At 50.7% G+C, this 17,687-nt stretch overlaps 1 protein-coding gene across 1 annotated transcript; it reads left to right on the forward strand.

Moving 5' to 3' along the window:
* Positions 1 to 12,573: 12,573 nt before the first annotated feature.
* EDF1 (endothelial differentiation related factor 1) lies at positions 12,574 to 17,616 on the forward strand. The gene is made up of 5 exons (XM_023227576.2): positions 12,574 to 12,740; positions 15,848 to 15,899; positions 16,295 to 16,455; positions 16,741 to 16,834; positions 17,385 to 17,616. The coding sequence occupies exons 1-5, from the start codon at positions 12,663 to 12,665 to the stop codon at positions 17,444 to 17,446; spliced, it is 447 nt and encodes a 148-aa protein (XP_023083344.1). The 5' UTR covers positions 12,574 to 12,662; the 3' UTR covers positions 17,447 to 17,616.
* Positions 17,617 to 17,687: the final 71 nt, after the last annotated feature.

Consider the following 17,687-nt stretch of genomic DNA (forward strand, 5'->3'; position numbering starts at 1 on the left):
TGGGACCTGGAGGCAGCTTTGCCTCCACGCCAGACAGTGGGGAAGCTCTTGTCCTCCAACTGGCGTAGAACCTTGGGGAGAATCTGAAGCCCGCCTGTCCAGGGCAGGCCCGGGGCTGGCTGCAGCCAGGAGACCCTTGAGCACGTGAGCTTGTGCTGTCACACAGCTGACTCCGTGCCAGCAACCGTGGGAAAGAATGGATTTCTGTCTGCTTGTGTTTTCTGTGAACTTGGGAAGGACACACAAGAAAGTAATAAAAGATTCATGCCTGTAATCCCAGCACTTTCGGAGGCTGAGGCTGGAGATCACTTGAGCTCAGGAATTCAAGACCAGCCTGGGCAATATAGCGAAAGCCCCGTCTTTACAAAAAATGCACAAATTAGGCCAGGTCTGGTGGTTCATGCCTGTAATCCCAGCACTTTGGGAGACCGAGGTAGGTGGATCACCTTAGGTTGGGAGTTCGAGACCAGCCTGACCAACATGGAGAAACCCCATCTCTACTAAAAATACAAAAATTAGCTGGACATGGTGGTGCACACCTGTAATCCCAGCTACTTGGGAGGCTGAGGCAGGAGAATCGCTTGAACCTGGAAGGCGGAGATTGTGGTGAGTGGAGATTACACCATTGCACTCCAGCCTAGGCAATAAAAGCCAAACTCTGTCTCAAAAAAAAAAAAAAAAAAAATAGCTGGGCATGATGCAATGGCACAATCTCAGCTCACTGCAACCTCTGCCTTCCTGGTTTAAGTGATTCTCCTGCCTCAGCCTCCCAAGTAGCTGGGATTACAGGCACATGCCAGCACACCCGGCTAATCTCGAACTGGTCTCAAACGCCTGACCTCAAGTGATCCTCCCACCTTGGCCTCCCAAAGTGCTGGGATTACAGGCATGAGCCACCGCGTCCTGCTATAATGGATGTTTTCTAACCACGTGTAGTGGTATGCACCTGTAGTCCCAACTACTTGGAAGGCTAAGGCCGGAGGATGGCTTGAGCCCAGGAGTTCAAGGCTATTGTGAGCTATTACTGTGCCACTGTACTCTAGTCTGTATGACAGAGCGATATTCTGTCCCTACCAAAAAAAAAAAAAAGTAATGGATTTTTTTTTTTTTTTTTTTTTTTTGAGACAGAGTCTTGCTCTGTTGCCCAGGCTTGAATGTAGTGGCATGACCTCGGCTCGCTGCAACCTCTGCCTCCCAGGTTCAAGCAGTTCTCCAGCTTCAGCCTCCTGAGTAGCTGAGACTACAGGTGTGAGTCATCATGCCTAGCTAATTTTTTGTATTTTTAGTAGAGATGGGTTTTTGCCATGTTGGCCAGGCTGGTCTCAAACTCCTGGCCTCCCACTTCATCCAGCTAATTTTTTTTTTTTAGTTTGCAGTAGAGATGGAGTCTTAACTGTGTTGCCCAGGCTGGTCTTGAATTCCTGAGCTCAAGCAGTCCTTCTGCCTTGGCCTCCCCAAGTCCTGGGTTACAAATGTGAGCCACTGCCTGGCCAACATATTGTTTTTTTTTGTTTTGTTTTTGTTTGTTTGTTTGAGACGGAGTTTCGTTCTTGTTGCCCAGGCTGGAGTGCAATGGTGAGATCTCAGCTCGCTGCAACCTCCGCTTCCTGGGTTCAAGCGACTCTCCTGCCTCAACCTCCCAAATAGCTGGGATTACAGGCACCTGCCACCACACCCAGTGATTTTGTATTTTTAGTAGAGATGGAGTTTCACCATGTTGGTCAGGCTGGTCTCAAACTCCTGACCTTAGGTGATCCACCTGCCTCGGCCTCCCAAAGTGCCAGGATTATAGGCGTGAGCCAAACCTATTGGTTTTTCGTATTAATTAACGATAACATTGTAGTCCAGTTTCTGGCTTTGAGTTTTAACATCTACAAGCTTGACAGCTTTGTCAAAATTGATCTTTTTCTTGTTGTCATGATGCTCCAGCTATGTTTATCCACCTATTTTTCCTCATGGTCAATCAGAAAACACTTTTTATTCCATTGAATTTTGAAAATTGTTTTTCACGTAAAGCCATAGATACACAAAGTTAGGAAGAAGCTTGACCACAGAACATAATGTTTGGTTTATAAAACTTCCACTTCACAGGACATTCTAGACGCTGTGATTCTGTGTCTTTTTTTTTTTTAAAGGTGATCCTAGTGACATTCAGATCTCTCTGCAGTCAAAATAATTGTAAATTCAAATGAAAACTCCGAAGTGGCCCCACATAGTAATGATTATACAACTAATGTCCTGTTTTGCTGTCAAAGACAGGAGCCAGGCCAGGTGCGGTGGCTCACACCTGTTATCCCAGCACTTTGAGAGGCCAAGGCGGGTGGATCACCTGTGGTCAGGAGTTCAAGACCAGCCTGGCCAACGTGGCGAAACCTCATCTCTGCTAAAAATACAAAAATTACCCAAGTGTGGTGGTGGGCACCTGTAATCCCAGCTACTTGGGAGGCTGAGGCAGAACTGCTTGAACCCAGGAGGCAGGGGTTGCAGTGGGCCGAGATCGCAACATTGCACTCCACCCTGGGTGACAGAGGGAACTACTGGGAAGGCTGAGGCACGAGAATCACTTGAACCCAGGAGGCAGAGGAGGAGGTTGCAGCGAGCTGAGATGGCACCACTGCACTCCAGCCTGGGAGACAGAGGGAGACTGCCTCAAAAAAAAAAACAAAAACAAAACAAAACCAAGCTGCGCCAACAGTGGACAGAGAGGCCTTGGGAGCTGCTGCACGGCAGGGTTGCCCACCGGGGCTTAAGCCCCCAGAACTGTCTGGGACCCCCAGAACTGCCCCGCATCAGCCAGCACAGCCAGGCGACTTTCCCATTCTCTCTCCCACAACAGGCAGGAGACAGTGGATCTGGGGGCACTCCAGCCTCAGGGGCACCAGGCTCAGCTCCTCAGCCTGTGGTTCGCTGGAGGCCGGCAGCAGGGAGGTTACTTCCGCATGGGTGGGACCAGGTTGGTCTCTGGGACCCCAGCAGAAGTGGCCCTGCCCCACCCAATTATCCTGCAGTGGAATTAATACTGGAACGTCCCACCGGGCACAGAAGGCTGCTCTGCCTGCGGGTTGACCGCAGCAAAGATTGCCAGACCCAAGGGAAAAACAGCCTGAACCAAACAAAGGAGCGGAGAGGGAGGATACAGGCACCAGAGGAGAATGTGAGAAGAACCAAATTAGTAATCTTAGAAGAAAAAAGAGAAGAATTTGTGAAATAGAATGCTATAAAATTCAATGCTATAAAAGTAAGAGAATAGAAGAGGAGTTGGATGTGGTAGCGCATGCCTATAATCCCAGCTACCTGGGAGGCTGAGGCAAGAGGATCACTGGAGCCAAGGGGGTGGAGGCTGCAGTGAGCTGAGATCACACCATTGCACACCAACTGGGCAACAGAGCCAGAGCCTGTATATAAAAAAAAAAAAAAAAAAAAAAAAAAACACGGCCGGGCATGGTGGCTCACGCTTGTAATCCCAACACTGGGAGGCCGAGGTGGGTGGATCACGAGGTCGGGAGATCGAGACCATCCTGGCTAACACAGTGAAACCCCGTCTCTACTAAAAATACAGAAAATTAGCCGGGCACGGTGGTGGGCGCCTGTAGTCCCAGCTACTCAGGAGGCTGAGGCAGGAGAATGGTGTGAACCCAGGAGGCTGAGTTTGCAGTGAGCCGAGATCACACCACTGCACTCCAGCCTGGGCGACAGAGTGAGACTCTGTCTCAAAAAAAAAAAAAGAAAAGAAAGAAGAAAGAAAATATAAGAGGGAGCCCTTAAAAATCAAACGTGATATCAAAATTAAGAAAAATGTTAAGTAGAAAGGTTATACATTGAGGAAATCTCCCAAAATTGGAACAGAAAGAACATGAGTTTAAAAACAGGGAAGACTGGCCAGACATGGTGGCTCACACCTGTAATCCCAGCACTTTGGGAGGCTGAGTTGGGCGGGTCACCTGAGTCAGGAGTTTGAGATTTGCCCGACCAACATGGTGAAACCTTGTCTCTACTAAAAATACAAAAAAATTAGCCAGGCATGATGGTGGTTGCCTATAATCCCAGCTACTTGGGAGGCTGAGGCAGGAGAATCACTTGAACCCAGGAGGTAGAGGTTGCAGTGAGCCAAGGTTGCACACTGCACTCCAGCCTGGACGATAGAGTGAGACTCCGTCTCAAAAAAAAAAAAAAAAAAAAAAAATTGGTTGGGCATGGTGGCATGTGATTGTAGTCCCAGCTACTCTGGAGTCTGAGGTAGGAGGATCACTTGAGCCCAGGAGGTCAAGGCTGCAGTGAGCCACAATTGCCACTGCACTCCAGCTTGGGAAACAGGGCGAGCATTGTCTCAAAAATAGTAATTAAAAAAAAAGATAAAAATAACAGAACCTGCTACCATCAGACTGGGTGCCAATATTTAATAAGAGAGGAGGGAACATTTTCTGCCAAAAAGTAGGAAGGACAGATGTCCAGAGAGAGGACCGCACTGTCCCTGGGTGTGATGGCCATGTGTCTTCATTGTGGCAGAGCCCGGGAGGGTCCTGGAGCCTGATGGTGCTTCTCACTGCAGGTGGTGCAGCAGCTGACGCAGATGGTGGGGAAGAACATGAACTGAGTAAGTCAAATGGCCCTAGGAAATTAGGCAAAACGTGGTGCCGTTGTGTGGCCTGTTCTTCTCATTTTGTGTATCAGGGTCTCAACTTTTCTTAGAGGAACTTACCTAGGTACAGCATGTAGTATCAGCAGTGACACAGACATTTTCTTATTTAACCAATGACCACTCAAGGATTGCTTAGTTTAGGTTCAATTAAGCTACCAGCAGAAGACACTGATGGTGAAATTTCACGGCGTTACCCTGCTAAGTGGAAAGGTAGTATTAGGGATAAAGGTTTCGTTATGATGTGGAGTCTCATTCCTTTTGTCTTGGGAAAGCCATCTACAGTATTTAAACGTCAACGTCTTCTGATTTGTAGTTTGAATGTCTCTGGCATCAGGCAGTTTGGATTACAGGCTTGAGCCACTGCGCCCAGCCCCATCAGTTTCTTTATTACAGTTCTGGAAGTTTTAATTTAGTTCATTAACCTTAAAGTTACCAGAAATCTGTGTTCAAGAGTACTTGTTAGAGTCTTTTCCATGAAAAGCAATTTTGGACTGTACCTTATTCCAAATACTTCTAGAAAACCATTGTGAATGATAAAAACTTAAAATAGCCACAGTTAAAAATCAGATGAAGGCGGGGCGCGGTGGCTCAAGCCTATAATCCTAGTACTTTGGGAGGCCAAGGCAGGCGGATCACGAGGTCAGGAGATCAAGACGATCTTGGCTAACACGGTGAAACCCCATCTCCACTAAAAATACAAAAAATTAGCCAGGCGTGGTGGCGGGTGCCTGTAGTCCCGGCTACTTGCGAGGCTGAGTCAGGAGAATGGCGTGAGCCCAGGAGGCGGAGCTTGCAGTGAGCAAAGATCGCACCACTGCACTCCAGCCTGGGCAACAGAGCGAGACTCCATTTCAAAAAAAAAAAAAAAAAAAAGATGAAAGTTCCCAAGTGACAAGGAAACTTAATTACTTCTGTTACATGCAGCATGTTAAGATAGCAACCAGAATGATGACTAACGGTGTCACATCAGGGCCATCAGACTTTTATACATTTCATATAATTTTTAGAATACATGAATAACATATCCAGAGCCAGGTGTGGTGGATCATGTCTGTAATCCCAGTGACCTGGGAGGCTGAGGTGACAGGATCAGTTTTGGCCAAGAGTTTGAGACCAGGCTGGGTAACATAGCAAGACCCCACCTATAATAAAAATAAAATAAATTACCTGGGTGGTGGCACATGCCTGTAGTCCTACCTGCTTGGGAAGCTGAGGTGGGAGGATCTCTTGAGTCTAAGATTTTCAGGTGGCAGTGAGCCATAATCATGCCAGTACACTCCATCCAGCCTGGGCAACAGAGATCCTGTCTGTAATAAACAAAAACATATCTATACAAATACAACTTTAGGAAAAGTTCAACATAACCAAAATTATGACTAACATTAAATTTTGATGAATTTTTATAATTTGTGGAACATTTATACCAATAAATACTAATAAATATAACTGAAACATTTAGCGTTATCATTTGATGACTTATCAAATAAGGCTTATTTAATATCTCTACAAGATGAGACTTACATTTTGAGGCTCTTCATGAACCAAAGTGGAAAATCGCAAAGTTAAATTTAGGTCAAAAAGACTTAACTTAGGATATTGATCCTGGGAAGCCAGCCAAAGATGTCAAAAGATTCCAAACACTTAATAAAAGTAGAATCATACTAACCAGAGTGATAATCAAAAAACTTCGGGCTGGGTGTGGGGACTCAAGCCTGTAATCCCAATACTTTCAGAAGCTGAGGTGGGTGGATCACAAGGTCAGGAGTTCGAGCCTGGCCCTGCCAACATGGTGAAACCCTGTCACTACTAAAAATACAAAAATTATCTGGGCATGGTGGTGCGCACCTGTAGTCCAAGCTACTCAGGAGGCTGAGGCAGGAGAATCACTTGAACCCAGGAGGCGGAGGTTGCAGTGAGCCAAGGTCATGCCACTGCACTCCAGCCTGGACAACAGAGACAGACTCTGTCTCAAAAACAAGAAAAAAAAGAAAAGACTTCAAAAGTAATGTATGACATAGGTGACCAATTTTTTTAGTTTTGTGTTAGTGTATTTTTAATAGAAAAGATCAATATTTAGAAAGACAAATAATTTTGTTCTAATCATAGCTAACTTAATTACACACAAAATACCTTTCATAAATTCCCTTTTCACAAGTCTTATCAAAACTTACTCAGACAAGACCAGGCATGGTGGCTCACGCCTATAATCCTAGCACGTTGAGAGGCTGAGGCTCACTTGAGGTCAGGAGTTCAAGACCAGCCTGGCCAACATGGCAAAACCCCTCCCTACTAAAAATACAAAAACTAGCTAGGAATAGTGGCGTGTACCTGTAATCCAAGCCACTCAGGAGGCTGAGGCAGGAGAATTGCTTGAATCTGGGAGGCAGAGGTTGCAGTGAGCCGAGATTGTGCCACTGCACTCTAACCTGGGCAACAGAGCAAGACTCCGTCTCAAAAAAACAAAAACTTAGACTATTGATTACATGCTTGGACTTTCTGTTTTGTGCTATGGTTCTGTGTTCTTTCCATATCTTTTTCTTTCTTTTTTTTTTTTTTTTTTTTTTTTTTCGGACAAGGCCTGACTCTCTTGCCCAGGCTGGAGTGCAGTGGCTCGATCTTGGCTCACTGTAGTCTCCAGCTCCCAGGCTCAGGTGATCTCCCCAATTCAGCCTCCCAATTAGCTGGAACTACAAGTGTGCACCACCATGGGCAGCTAATTTTTGTATTTTTTGTAGAGATGGGGTATCACCCTGTTGTCCAGGCTGGTCTTGATCCGCCTTGCCTCAGCCTTCCAAAGCACAATGCACTGGAATTACAGGCATGAGCCACCACGCCTGGCCAGTTTCTTTTTCTTAAATAACCAGTCACTTTAGGACAAACATTTACCATATGTGATTCTTTCTCATTTAAAATTATTATCTCTCTCTCTTTTTGTTTGAGATGGAGTCGCGTTCCGTTGCCCATGCTGGAGGGCAGTGGCACGATCTTGGCTTGCTGCAACCTCTGCCTCCCGGGTCCAAGCGATTCTCCTGTCTCAGCTTCCTGAGTAGCTGGGATTACAGGCGCCCACCACCACAGCTGGCTAAGTTTTGTATTTTTAGTAGAGATGGGGTTTCACCATATTGGCCAGGCTGGCCTCAAACTCCTGACCTTGTGATCCACCCGCCTTGGCCTCCCAAAGTGCTGGGATTACAGGGATAAGCCACCGTGCCTGGCCGTCTCTCTCTTTTTTATAGACTTACCAAAATGTATCTTAATATCTATAACTTCACATTTCTCTTTCTTGCTTACTGATTCCTATCTTATTCCATATCTGGAAATAACCTTTAAATAACCTCCAAATTAGACAAAATCATTCTTCAAAAAAAGATCACATTTTATGCCTTTCTTATATTTTTTCTCATCAGAAGCACATGTTATTTGGAAATGATCCACACACTTAAAGAACATCTGTTATTTAATTTAACATAACAACATTAAGATTTAAAGTACATGAAAAGTTCATGTATAAGAAGTAATTGGCTGGGCTCAGTGGCTCACACCTGTAATCCCAGCACTTTGGGAGGCTGAGGTGGTGGATCACCTGAGGTCAGGAGTTCGAGACCAGCCTGGCCGACACGGTGAAACCCCATCTCTACTAAAAATACAAAATTTAGCCAGGTGTGGTGGCGGGTGCCTGTAGTCCCAGCTATTCGGGAGGCTGAGGCAGAAGAATCGCTTGAACCCAGGAGGTGGAGGTTGCAGTGAGCTGAGATTGTGCCACTGCACTCCAGCTTGGGCAACAGACGGAGTGAGACTCCATCGCAAAAATAATAAAAAATAGGCTGGGCACGGTGGCTCAAGCCTGTAATCCCAGCACTTTGGGAGGCCGAGATGGGCGGATCACGAGATCAGGAGATCGAGACCATCCTGGCTAACATGGTGAAACCCCGTCTGTACTAAAAAATACAAAAAACTAGCCGGGCAAGGTGGCAGACGCCTATAGTCACCGCTACTCGGGAGCCTGAGGCAGGAGAATGGCGTAAACCCGGGAGGTGGAGCTTGCAGTGAACTGAGATCCGGCCACTGCACTCCAGCCTGGGTGACAGAGTGAGACTCTGTCTCAAAAAAAAAAATAGCTGGGCATGAACCCACAAGGCGGAGGTTGCAGTGAGCCGAGATCGTGCCACTGCACTTCAGCCTGGGTGCCAGAGCAAGATTCTATCTCAAAAAATAAAAATGAAAAAGCAGCTCAGTGAACCCAAGCAAGGTAAATACAAAGGAAAATATGCTTGGGCACATGCTAAGAAAACTGAAGATCAGGCTGCGGGTGTCGGAACGTGCCTGTAATGCCAGTATTTTGGGAGGCTGAGGTGGGAGGATCACTTGAGCCCAGGAGGTTGAGGCTGCAGTGAACCATGATTGTGCCTTGTACTCCAGCCTGGGCAACAGAGTGAGGCCTTGTCTCCAAAAAAAAAAAAAAAAAAAAAGAAAGAAAAGAAAAAGAAAACTGAAGACAAAGGGATAGTCTTGAAAGAGCCAGAGGACATGTCACATTGTCACATAACCTGCTGGGGAACCAGGACACAAATGACTGATCACTGATTCTCATTGGCAATGATGGAAGACAATGGGATGATGCTTATACAATAGCGTATCCTTCAAACACAAGGGCAAAATAGAGACATCTGCAGTTAAATGAAAGATGAAACTACAGCAGATGGTACTAAAAGAACCTAAGAAAGGCTGGAGGAAAATTATGCCAGAGAGACACTAAGATCTACAGATGGAAATGAAGAGACTTTTTTTCTCCAGAAAGCTTTGGAATTGTCTTTTCTCCATGCACGAAGCTAAATGGATAACTGGTAGACACACAGTGGTGTGACATCTCCAGTGAGGTATGAGAGGCTCGCCAAACCTCCCAAAGTTGCTTCTCCATACCAGCCGCTTGCCTCTGGGCCCTAAGTTGGAAGAATCCCAGAATAGGAGGGAGTGCGTACAAATGACCCCAGGGTGCGACGGAGTGGGCAGTGAGGACAGCCTCACACAGACATCTGTATCTATCGTGCCATGGTGCAGGGAGTGCCAAGGACAGGGCACAAGTGACTTGTGGTGTCAGGCCTGGACTCCTGATGGAGGGCCCGATGGGACAACGGCTGTCCTGGTGGACACCTGCAGAGGACAGCTAGATGTAGCTGTCCCCTATCTCTCAGCCCAGGCTCACTATGGAGCTAGCTCAGCCCCACCTGCATGGGTCTCCGAGGCTCTGAGAAGGGCCTCCCAACGCATTCACGAGGTCAGGTGTTGGCTAAGTTTGTCACATAGGAGGACTGACCTGCAGTGTTAACAAGGCTGCCTCTTTCCAGGCCAACTCCACCTTCACCACACTCTTCCTCGGGGCTGGTGGCACTGGGGTGACTATAAGCATTTTTCGCACACAATGAAGGAGGACTTGAGCGGAGATACACCCAGTCAGGGTTTATGGGATATTTTCTTTTTCTTTCTTTTTTTAGAGACAGCAGAGTCTTGCTCTGTCCCTAGGCTGGAGTGCAGTGGCACAGTCTCGGCTCACTGCAACCTCACCTCCAGGTTCAAGCAATTCTCCTGCCTTGGCCTCCCGAGTAGCTGGGATTACAGGCACACACCACTATACCCAGCTAATTTTTGTATTTTTTTTTTTTTTTTTTTTTTGAGACGGAGTCTTGCTCTGTTGCCCGGGCTGGAGCGCAGTGGCCGGATCTCAGCTCACTGCAAGCTCCGCCTCCCGGGTCCACGCCATTCTCCTGCCTCAGCCTCCGGTGTAGCTGGGACTACAGGCGCCCGCCACCTCGCCCGGCTAGTTTTTTTTTTGTATTTTTAGTAGAGATGGGGTTTCACCGTGTTAGCCAGGATGGTCTCGATCTCCTGACCTCGTGATCCGCCCGTCTCGGCCTCCCAAAGTGCTGGGATTACAGGCTTGAGCCACCGCGCCCGGCCTTAATTTTTGTATTTTTAATAGAGACAAAGTTTCACTGTGTTGGCCAGGATGATCTTGATCTCTCGACCTCGTGATCCATCTGCCTCGGCCTCCCAAAGTGCTGGGATTACAGGCGTGAGCCACCACACCTGGCCACAAGGGATATTTTAATTCAGTTGAGTCACATCCTTGCTGGGTGTCTGAGGCTGTTGAGTCCTTAGCTGAACGGAGCTTGGTGCTGGAAGTTGGCGGGAAGCAGAGAAGCAAGGTTTGTATGCATGGAGCCATCAGTGGGTCCGCAAGACTCTTCCAGTCATCCAGTGTGAAAAATGGTAAGCAGAAGACTCAACTTCCCACTGCCCGGTTAGAATTACAGTTGTCTCCTCTGTGGAATGCATTTGGTAATGCAGCATTTCCAATTTAATACAGCATTTATGTATGTTTTCTTTTTGGATGGAGACTGCATTTATCAGGATCCTTGTTTGTGGAGCAAAACCTGCAGCAGTGCTACAGGAAACTCATCCAGTCAAAGCCCGGAAGTCAATACTATGATTAGGGCCAGCGGTGGCTCAAGCCTGTAATCCCAGACTTTGGGAGGCGGAGGCAGGAGGATCACACGAACTCAGGAGTTCCAGACCAACGAGCCAGGGCAGTATGGGGACCCCACCTCTACCCTACAAAATACAAAAATTACCCAGGTGCGGGGGCTGCGCCTATAGTCCCATCACTTGAGCCCAGGAAGTCAAGGCTTCAGTGGGCGCTGCTGTGCTCCAGCGTGGGCCACAGAGACCCCGTCTATAAAAATAAAAATCTTGGCCAGGCGTGGTGGCTCACGCCTATAATCCCAGCACTTTAGGAGGCAGAGGCGGGCGGATCACGAGGTTAGGAGATCGAGACCATCCTTGCTAACACGGTGAAACCCCATCTCTACTAAAATATATATATATATAAAAAATTATCTGGGCGTGGTGGCGGGCACCTGTAGTCCCAGCTACTCGGGAGGTTGAGGCAGGAGAATGGCGTGAACCCGGGAGGCGGATCTTGCAGGAAGCCGAGATGGTGCCACTGCACTCCAGCCTGGGCAACAGAGCGAGACTCTTGTCTTAAAAAAAAAAAAATCCTAAAAAACTTATTCAGTAATAATGTATAATGACCTTTTTCATTATACAAAACAACTCTAAAATAGAGTATTACATAATTATTGTCGTACAATATATACACTTTATACATTACAGAAAATAAACATATGCAAAACCATTCATTTTTGCCACCCATGTTTTCATAGTTTTCCATTATTTTTTTTGAAATGCAGTTTCGTTCTTCTTGCCCAAGTTGGAGTGCAACAGAGCTATCTCGCCTCACCGCAACCTCCGCTTCCCGGGGTCAACCGATTCTCCTGCCTCAGCCTCCCGAGTAGCTGGGATTACAGGTGCGCGCCACCACGCCCAGCTAATTTTGTATTTTTAGTAGAAACGGGGTTTCTCCATGTTGGTCAGGCTGCTCTCGAACTCCCGACCTTAGGTGATCCTCCCGCCTCGGCCTCCCAAAGTGCTGGGACTGCAGGCGTGAACCACCGCGCCCGGCCTGCATTCTTTTTCTTAAAAAGAGTCCCACCCCACGCTGCGTTTCAGGCCCCACAGCTCAGGTCCTCGAGCGCAGGTCCCAGCCGCCCAGGCGGCAAAACAAAGGGGGGCGGCCGCGCGGCGAGAGCGGATACCCCGCGCCCCCTCCGCCCGCGTGGCCCGGCCGGAGTGCGGGGCCCGGGGAGGCGCAGCCGCCGCCCGCGTGTGGTGGGAGGCCACGGGGCCCGGGTTCAGGGGTCCTCCGGACCTGCGCCCCCAGTGGCCGCCGCGCCTCGCCAGGCCAGGCCCCGACGTTGCCCTCCCCACGTCAGCCGCGCGCGGCCGCGGCGTCCCTCAGAGGAGCCGAATGCCGAATGGCCCCGAGCACGGGAAGTGCCCGCCCCCCGCGTGCCGCCAGCCAATGGGACGCCGGAAGCGGGGAGGTGCCGAAGAGACGTCGCGTCGCCGCACCGGGTCTCTAGCAGCTGCCGCTGAGCCGCCGGACGGACGCCCGCCTTCGCCCGCCATGGCCGAGAGCGACTGGGACACGGTGACGGTGCTGCGCAAGAAGGGCCCCACGGCCGCCCAGGCCAAGTCCAAGCAGGTGCTTTGCTGACGGAGGAGCGGCAGGGCCGGGCGGGGCGGACGCTGGGCCGGGGCCACGGGCCATGGGGCAGGGGGCTCGGGGAAGGCCAGGCGGGGCCCGGGACGGGGCGCGGGGGACGGGGACAAGACTGGGGTGCCGGGGGGAGGATGGGGTTCGAGAGGCGGGGAGCATCGCAGTGGTAGGAGGTCAGGGCCAGAACGGGTGGGAAGGTGAGGGGCGGACCCAGGTGGGGATGGACGGACCCAGGAGGCAGGGGGCGGGCGACTGCGGGAAGGGAGGGGCAGGGAACGGGACGGAGCAAGGGGCAGGCGATAGGGCCGGGAATCAGTGCCAGGATGGGGCGGGAAGGGGATAGGGGCAGGGACTGTTGGTGGGGACAGGTGTGAGGACAGAAGCAGGAGGTGGGGACGGGGGCGGGGACAAGGCTGGGGCTTGTGTGAGGATAGGGAACAGAGGACCAGGGTGGGCACTGGGAACGGGGGCAAGGATGGAGTTGGGGACAGGGCTTGGGAGGACAGGGACTAGAGTCGGGGACAGGGCTTAGGACAGGGGTGGGGACTGGGGCAAGCAGCAGGAACCAGCGATGAGGGTGGGTAATTGGGGTTGGGATAGGGCTGGGGGCCAGTGGACAGCAGTTGAGGGCCTGGGGCGGGAGACCGGGTGACTGGGACAGAGGTTAGTGACCTGAGTGGGAGTTGGGGACAGCGGGTAGGCTCCTCCCTGAGACTTTTCTCTTTGCTTGGGGCCTGCTTGGTTCTACTGGTCTCCGCTGATCAGATACTGCCCAAGGAGCCTACCTGGGTCCATCACAGGCTGTAGGGAGTGCCTGCATCAGGGAACCCCATGAGCAGGTGGACCCTGCCTCCCCCTGTTGCACCGGTAGAAGATGGGCGTGCCCTGAGCAGTACTTGTGGAAGGAGATTACCAGTGTGGCTGATGGATCTGAGGGTCAGTTGTGAGTCTGATGTAATAGGGAGGACAGTTTAGTCACCACCTCTGCCTCATTCGTACTCTCAGGTGGCCTAGGGCTGAAGCCTTTGAGGCCAGTTGGGCCAGGATGTGCTGGGGCTCTGGTGACAGGGATTCATTGGTCTGCCCTGCCCTTGATGGTTGTACCGGGCCAGAACTTTCCTTTAACAGAAAAGTTTCCTTTTCTGTTAAAGGAATCTTAATGGCCACAAGCTAGGAGTCCCGGGAATAATTAATTGTGTGGCGGCATCTTTGAGTACATCACACTTAGGATGCTCCACAAGTCACTTCTCTGAAGTGGCAGAAATGTTAGCCAGGCACAGTGGCTGAAGCCTGTCATCCCAGCACTCTGGGAGGCCAAGGCGGGTGGATCATGAGGTCAGGAGTTCAAGACCAGCCTGGCCAAGATGGTGAAACCCCGTCTCTACTAAAAATATACAAAATTACCGGGCGCGGTGGCTCAAGCCTGTAATCCCAGCACTTTGGGAGGCTGAGACAGGCGGATCACGAGGTCAGGAGATCGAGACCATCCTGGCTAACACGGTGAAACCCCGTCTCTACTAAAAATACAAAAAAAACTAGCCGGGCGAGGTGGCGGGCGCTTGTAGTCCCAGCTACTTTGGAGGCTGAGGCAGGAGAATGGCGTAAACCCGGGAGGCGGAGCTTGCAGTGAGCTGAGATCCGGCCACTGCGCTCCAGCCCGGGCGACAGAGCAAGACTCCGTCTCAAAAAAAAGAAAAAAAAAAAAAAAAAAAAATTAAATATATATACAAAATTAGCCAAGCATGGTGGCAGGTGCCTGTAATCCTAGCTACTGGGGAGGCTGAGGCAGGAGAATCGCTTCAACTCGGAGTGCGAAGGTTGCAGTGAGCTGAGATCGTGCCACTGCATTTCAGCCTGGGCGACAGAGTGAGATTGTTTCAAAAAAAAAAAAAGTCAAGAAATACATTATATTAATATTCAGTGACTGTAGATGAGATAGCATCACTGTAATTGGTGATGTTTCTGGGGAGCCTGCAGGCTTCCGTGAGATGTGTCATCTTTGTGTTACTAGGAGCCAGATTCAGGGAGGAAGGCCGCATCAGGCCAGCATTTGGTGTTCCTTCCTACTTTTGCAGTAGAATCCAGCAGAGAAGTAAATCTATGCTAAATATGATTTCTCAAAAAGAATCCACTAGTGCATACTAGCTATTCAGGAGGGAGGCTGAGCCCAGGAGTTCCAGACCAGCCTGGGCAACATAGCAAGACCCCAACTCAGGCCGGGCGCAGTGGCTCAAGCCTGTAATCCCAGCGCTTTGGGAGGCCGAGGCGGGTGGATCACGGGGTCAGGAGATCGAGACCATCTTGGCTAACACGGTGAAACCCCGTCTCTACTAAAAATACAAAAAAAATTAGCCGGGCGTGGTGGCGGGTGCCTGTAGTCCCAGCTACTCAGAGGCTGAGGCGGGAGAATGGCATGAACCCGGGAGGCGGAGCTTGCAGTGAGCCGAGATTGCGCCACTGCACTCCAGCCTGGGCGACACAGCCAGACTCCGTCTCAAAAAAAAAAAAAAGACCCCAACTCAAAAAAAAAAAAAACCCTAGTGTGTCTTTCTCAACAGCAAAGGAAGTGGTGTTCTCTTAGCAGTTTACTATGAATTTCCTAGACATCTGATCGTAGAGGCTTTTGTATAACAAGTTTGGGGTTTTGTTGTGTTTTGTTTTTTTAGACAGTGTCTCATTCTGTTGCCCAGGCTGGAGTGCAGTGGCATTATCATAGCCCACCACACCCTCAAACTCCTGGGCTCAAGTGATCCTCCTGCCCTAGCCTCCCTGTATAGGCATGTACTACAATGCCTGACAATTTTTTATTTTATTTTATTTTTTGTAGAGACAGGATCTCACTGTGTTGCCCAGGCTGGTCTCAAACTCGTGGCCTCAAGTGATTCTGCTACTTTGGTTTCCCAAAGTGCTGGGATTACAGACATGAGCTGCAGTACCTAGTTGAGCTTGGGTAATTGAACCCAGCACTGCATATCAGTTGTTGGGCACCACTAGTCCTTAGCAGTGTGCTAACTGGCTAACAGCAGGCCTGAATTGGTGTGTGCTGGACATTGCCAAAGCTACTTTTGATCTGATGTTTTCTAATTTTCTAGGCTATCTTAGCGGCACAGAGACGAGGAGAAGATGTGGAGACTTCCAAGAAATGTAGGTACTTGTGTTTCCACTTGCAAAATGAGGCTGTGCTGTGGGTCCATGTGCTGGTGGGTGTGGTGTGGATGGTGTCCACAGGGACGTTGTCAGCTGTGTGCCTGCCTGAACCGGTGCTGGCCGGAGCCCTGGGAGGCAGCCATCTTCCCAGAGCAGCTCTGGTTGGCATGGCTGCAGCTGTCTGTCCCCATAACTGAGAGAAAACTCTGGAAGTCCATGTCCTGGGAGGTGTGTGAACCTGGGACATGTGTGTGTATGAACCTGGGACAGCCTGGGTTCCCATGTCCCCTTGGGCTCAGGCAGCCTCTGGGGTCTGGTTACCACTCTGAAATGGTTTTCCGTCAGGTTAATTCCAAACCCTCTCCTCTGCTTTTGCCTCACACCGATTCCAGGGGCTGCTGGCCAGAACAAACAACATTCTATCACCAAGAACACAGCCAAGCTGGACCGGGAGACGGAGGAGCTGCACCATGACAGGGTGACCCTGGAGGTGGGCAAGGTGATCCAGCAGGGTCGGCAGAGCAAGGGGCTTACGCAGAAGGACCTGGCCACGGTGAGGCTGCGCCGGCTCTCACTCCTCCTGGGGTTGTGGGCTTGGGGAGGGGGGTGGCCGGTGTTCAGATAGCACAGGGAGGGCAGGCTCCACCCCCCTGGTGCCCCTGCAGGGAATGCCTTGGGAAGTCAGGTCAGCCCAGCTCTCACTCTTGCACAAAACGCAGCTGCGTGTGGGTGCGTACCCCAGGGTCCCCAGAAGCTGGTGTTCTCAGGCAATGCTCCGTGCCTGGTTTCGCAGCCATGCTGGTGGAGCTGATGTGTATAAAGCACATGTTCTCTTTAGAAAATCAATGAGAAGCCACAGGTGATCGCGGACTATGAGAGCGGACGGGCCATACCCAATAACCAGGTGCTGGGCAAGATCGAGCGGGCCATCGGTGAGTGTCCCTCCACCTTCGCTGGGTCCGCTGGACAGGGAGGCCACCACTCCTGGCTGGGGTTGGTGAGAGTGGGACTCGGGAGACGAAGATGGCCCTGAGGGTCCCCTGTTCTCTGAATTCTGGAGCTTCGCTTCTCCAGGCAGTACAGACTGAGGGATGGTGGGGGCTCTGCAGGCCTCGGGAAACCCCCAAGAGCAGTGGAATCCCACTCCCTTCCCCTTGCCGGTTCCCGTCAGCCCGTGCTATTGGCCAGGGTCTGAGCCTGAGCACAGCAGTCCAGGCCCTATCCGCATGGGGCTGGAAGCCAGTTCCGCAGAGGACCCTAGCTCCAGTTCTTCCAGAGGGGTATTCGTGCTCTGCTGTCTAAGATGATCAGACTCATCCTTTTCAAAATTAGATGTGAGGTCCAGGAGTGCTTGTGTGTTGAGACCCCAGTGAGGAATGGGAGCGGCGTGGCCCCCTTCCCTGGGAAGATGGTGAAGCGGAGCAGCGTGGGGGGCAGGAGGGAGCTGGCGCTGCAGTGGCCAGTGGCTGTGGCTCATTTCAGGCCTCAAGCTCCGGGGAAAGGACATTGGAAAGCCCATCGAGAAGGGGCCTAGGGCGAAATGAACACAAAGCCTCGAAGTCAGTGTGCTCCAGCTGGTCTCGTTCTGCCGGCTCCCCTTGGCCGCCAGCACCGCCGTGGGTCTCCTCACGGCCACACGGAACAAGGGGTCCAGCTCGTGGGGAACCCTCCCCAGCCCATTCCTGCTGTCAAACAAACAAAACCTTGCAAAGCGTTGGGTTCTGCTGACTGTTTTTCTCCCTCCGTCGCGTTCCTCAGATCAGGATGCAGAACTCCGCCTTCCTG

Source organism: Piliocolobus tephrosceles, chromosome 14 (assembly GCF_002776525.5).
Source record: "Piliocolobus tephrosceles isolate RC106 chromosome 14, ASM277652v3, whole genome shotgun sequence".
In the NCBI taxonomy this organism is placed as follows: domain Eukaryota; kingdom Metazoa; phylum Chordata; class Mammalia; order Primates; family Cercopithecidae; genus Piliocolobus; species Piliocolobus tephrosceles.

Excerpts from the sequence above, each read along its gene's own strand:
- EDF1 (XM_023227576.2), top strand. The coding sequence starts at position 12,663 with ATGGCCGAGAGCGACTGGGACACGGTGACGGTGCTGCGCAAGAAGGGC. Across the intron at positions 15,900-16,294 it reads TGTGGAGACTTCCAAGAAAT|GGGCTGCTGGCCAGAACAAA; the intron begins GTAGGTACTTGT and ends CACCGATTCCAG. Across the intron at positions 16,835-17,384 it reads CAAGATCGAGCGGGCCATCG|GCCTCAAGCTCCGGGGAAAG; the intron begins GTGAGTGTCCCT and ends GGCTCATTTCAG.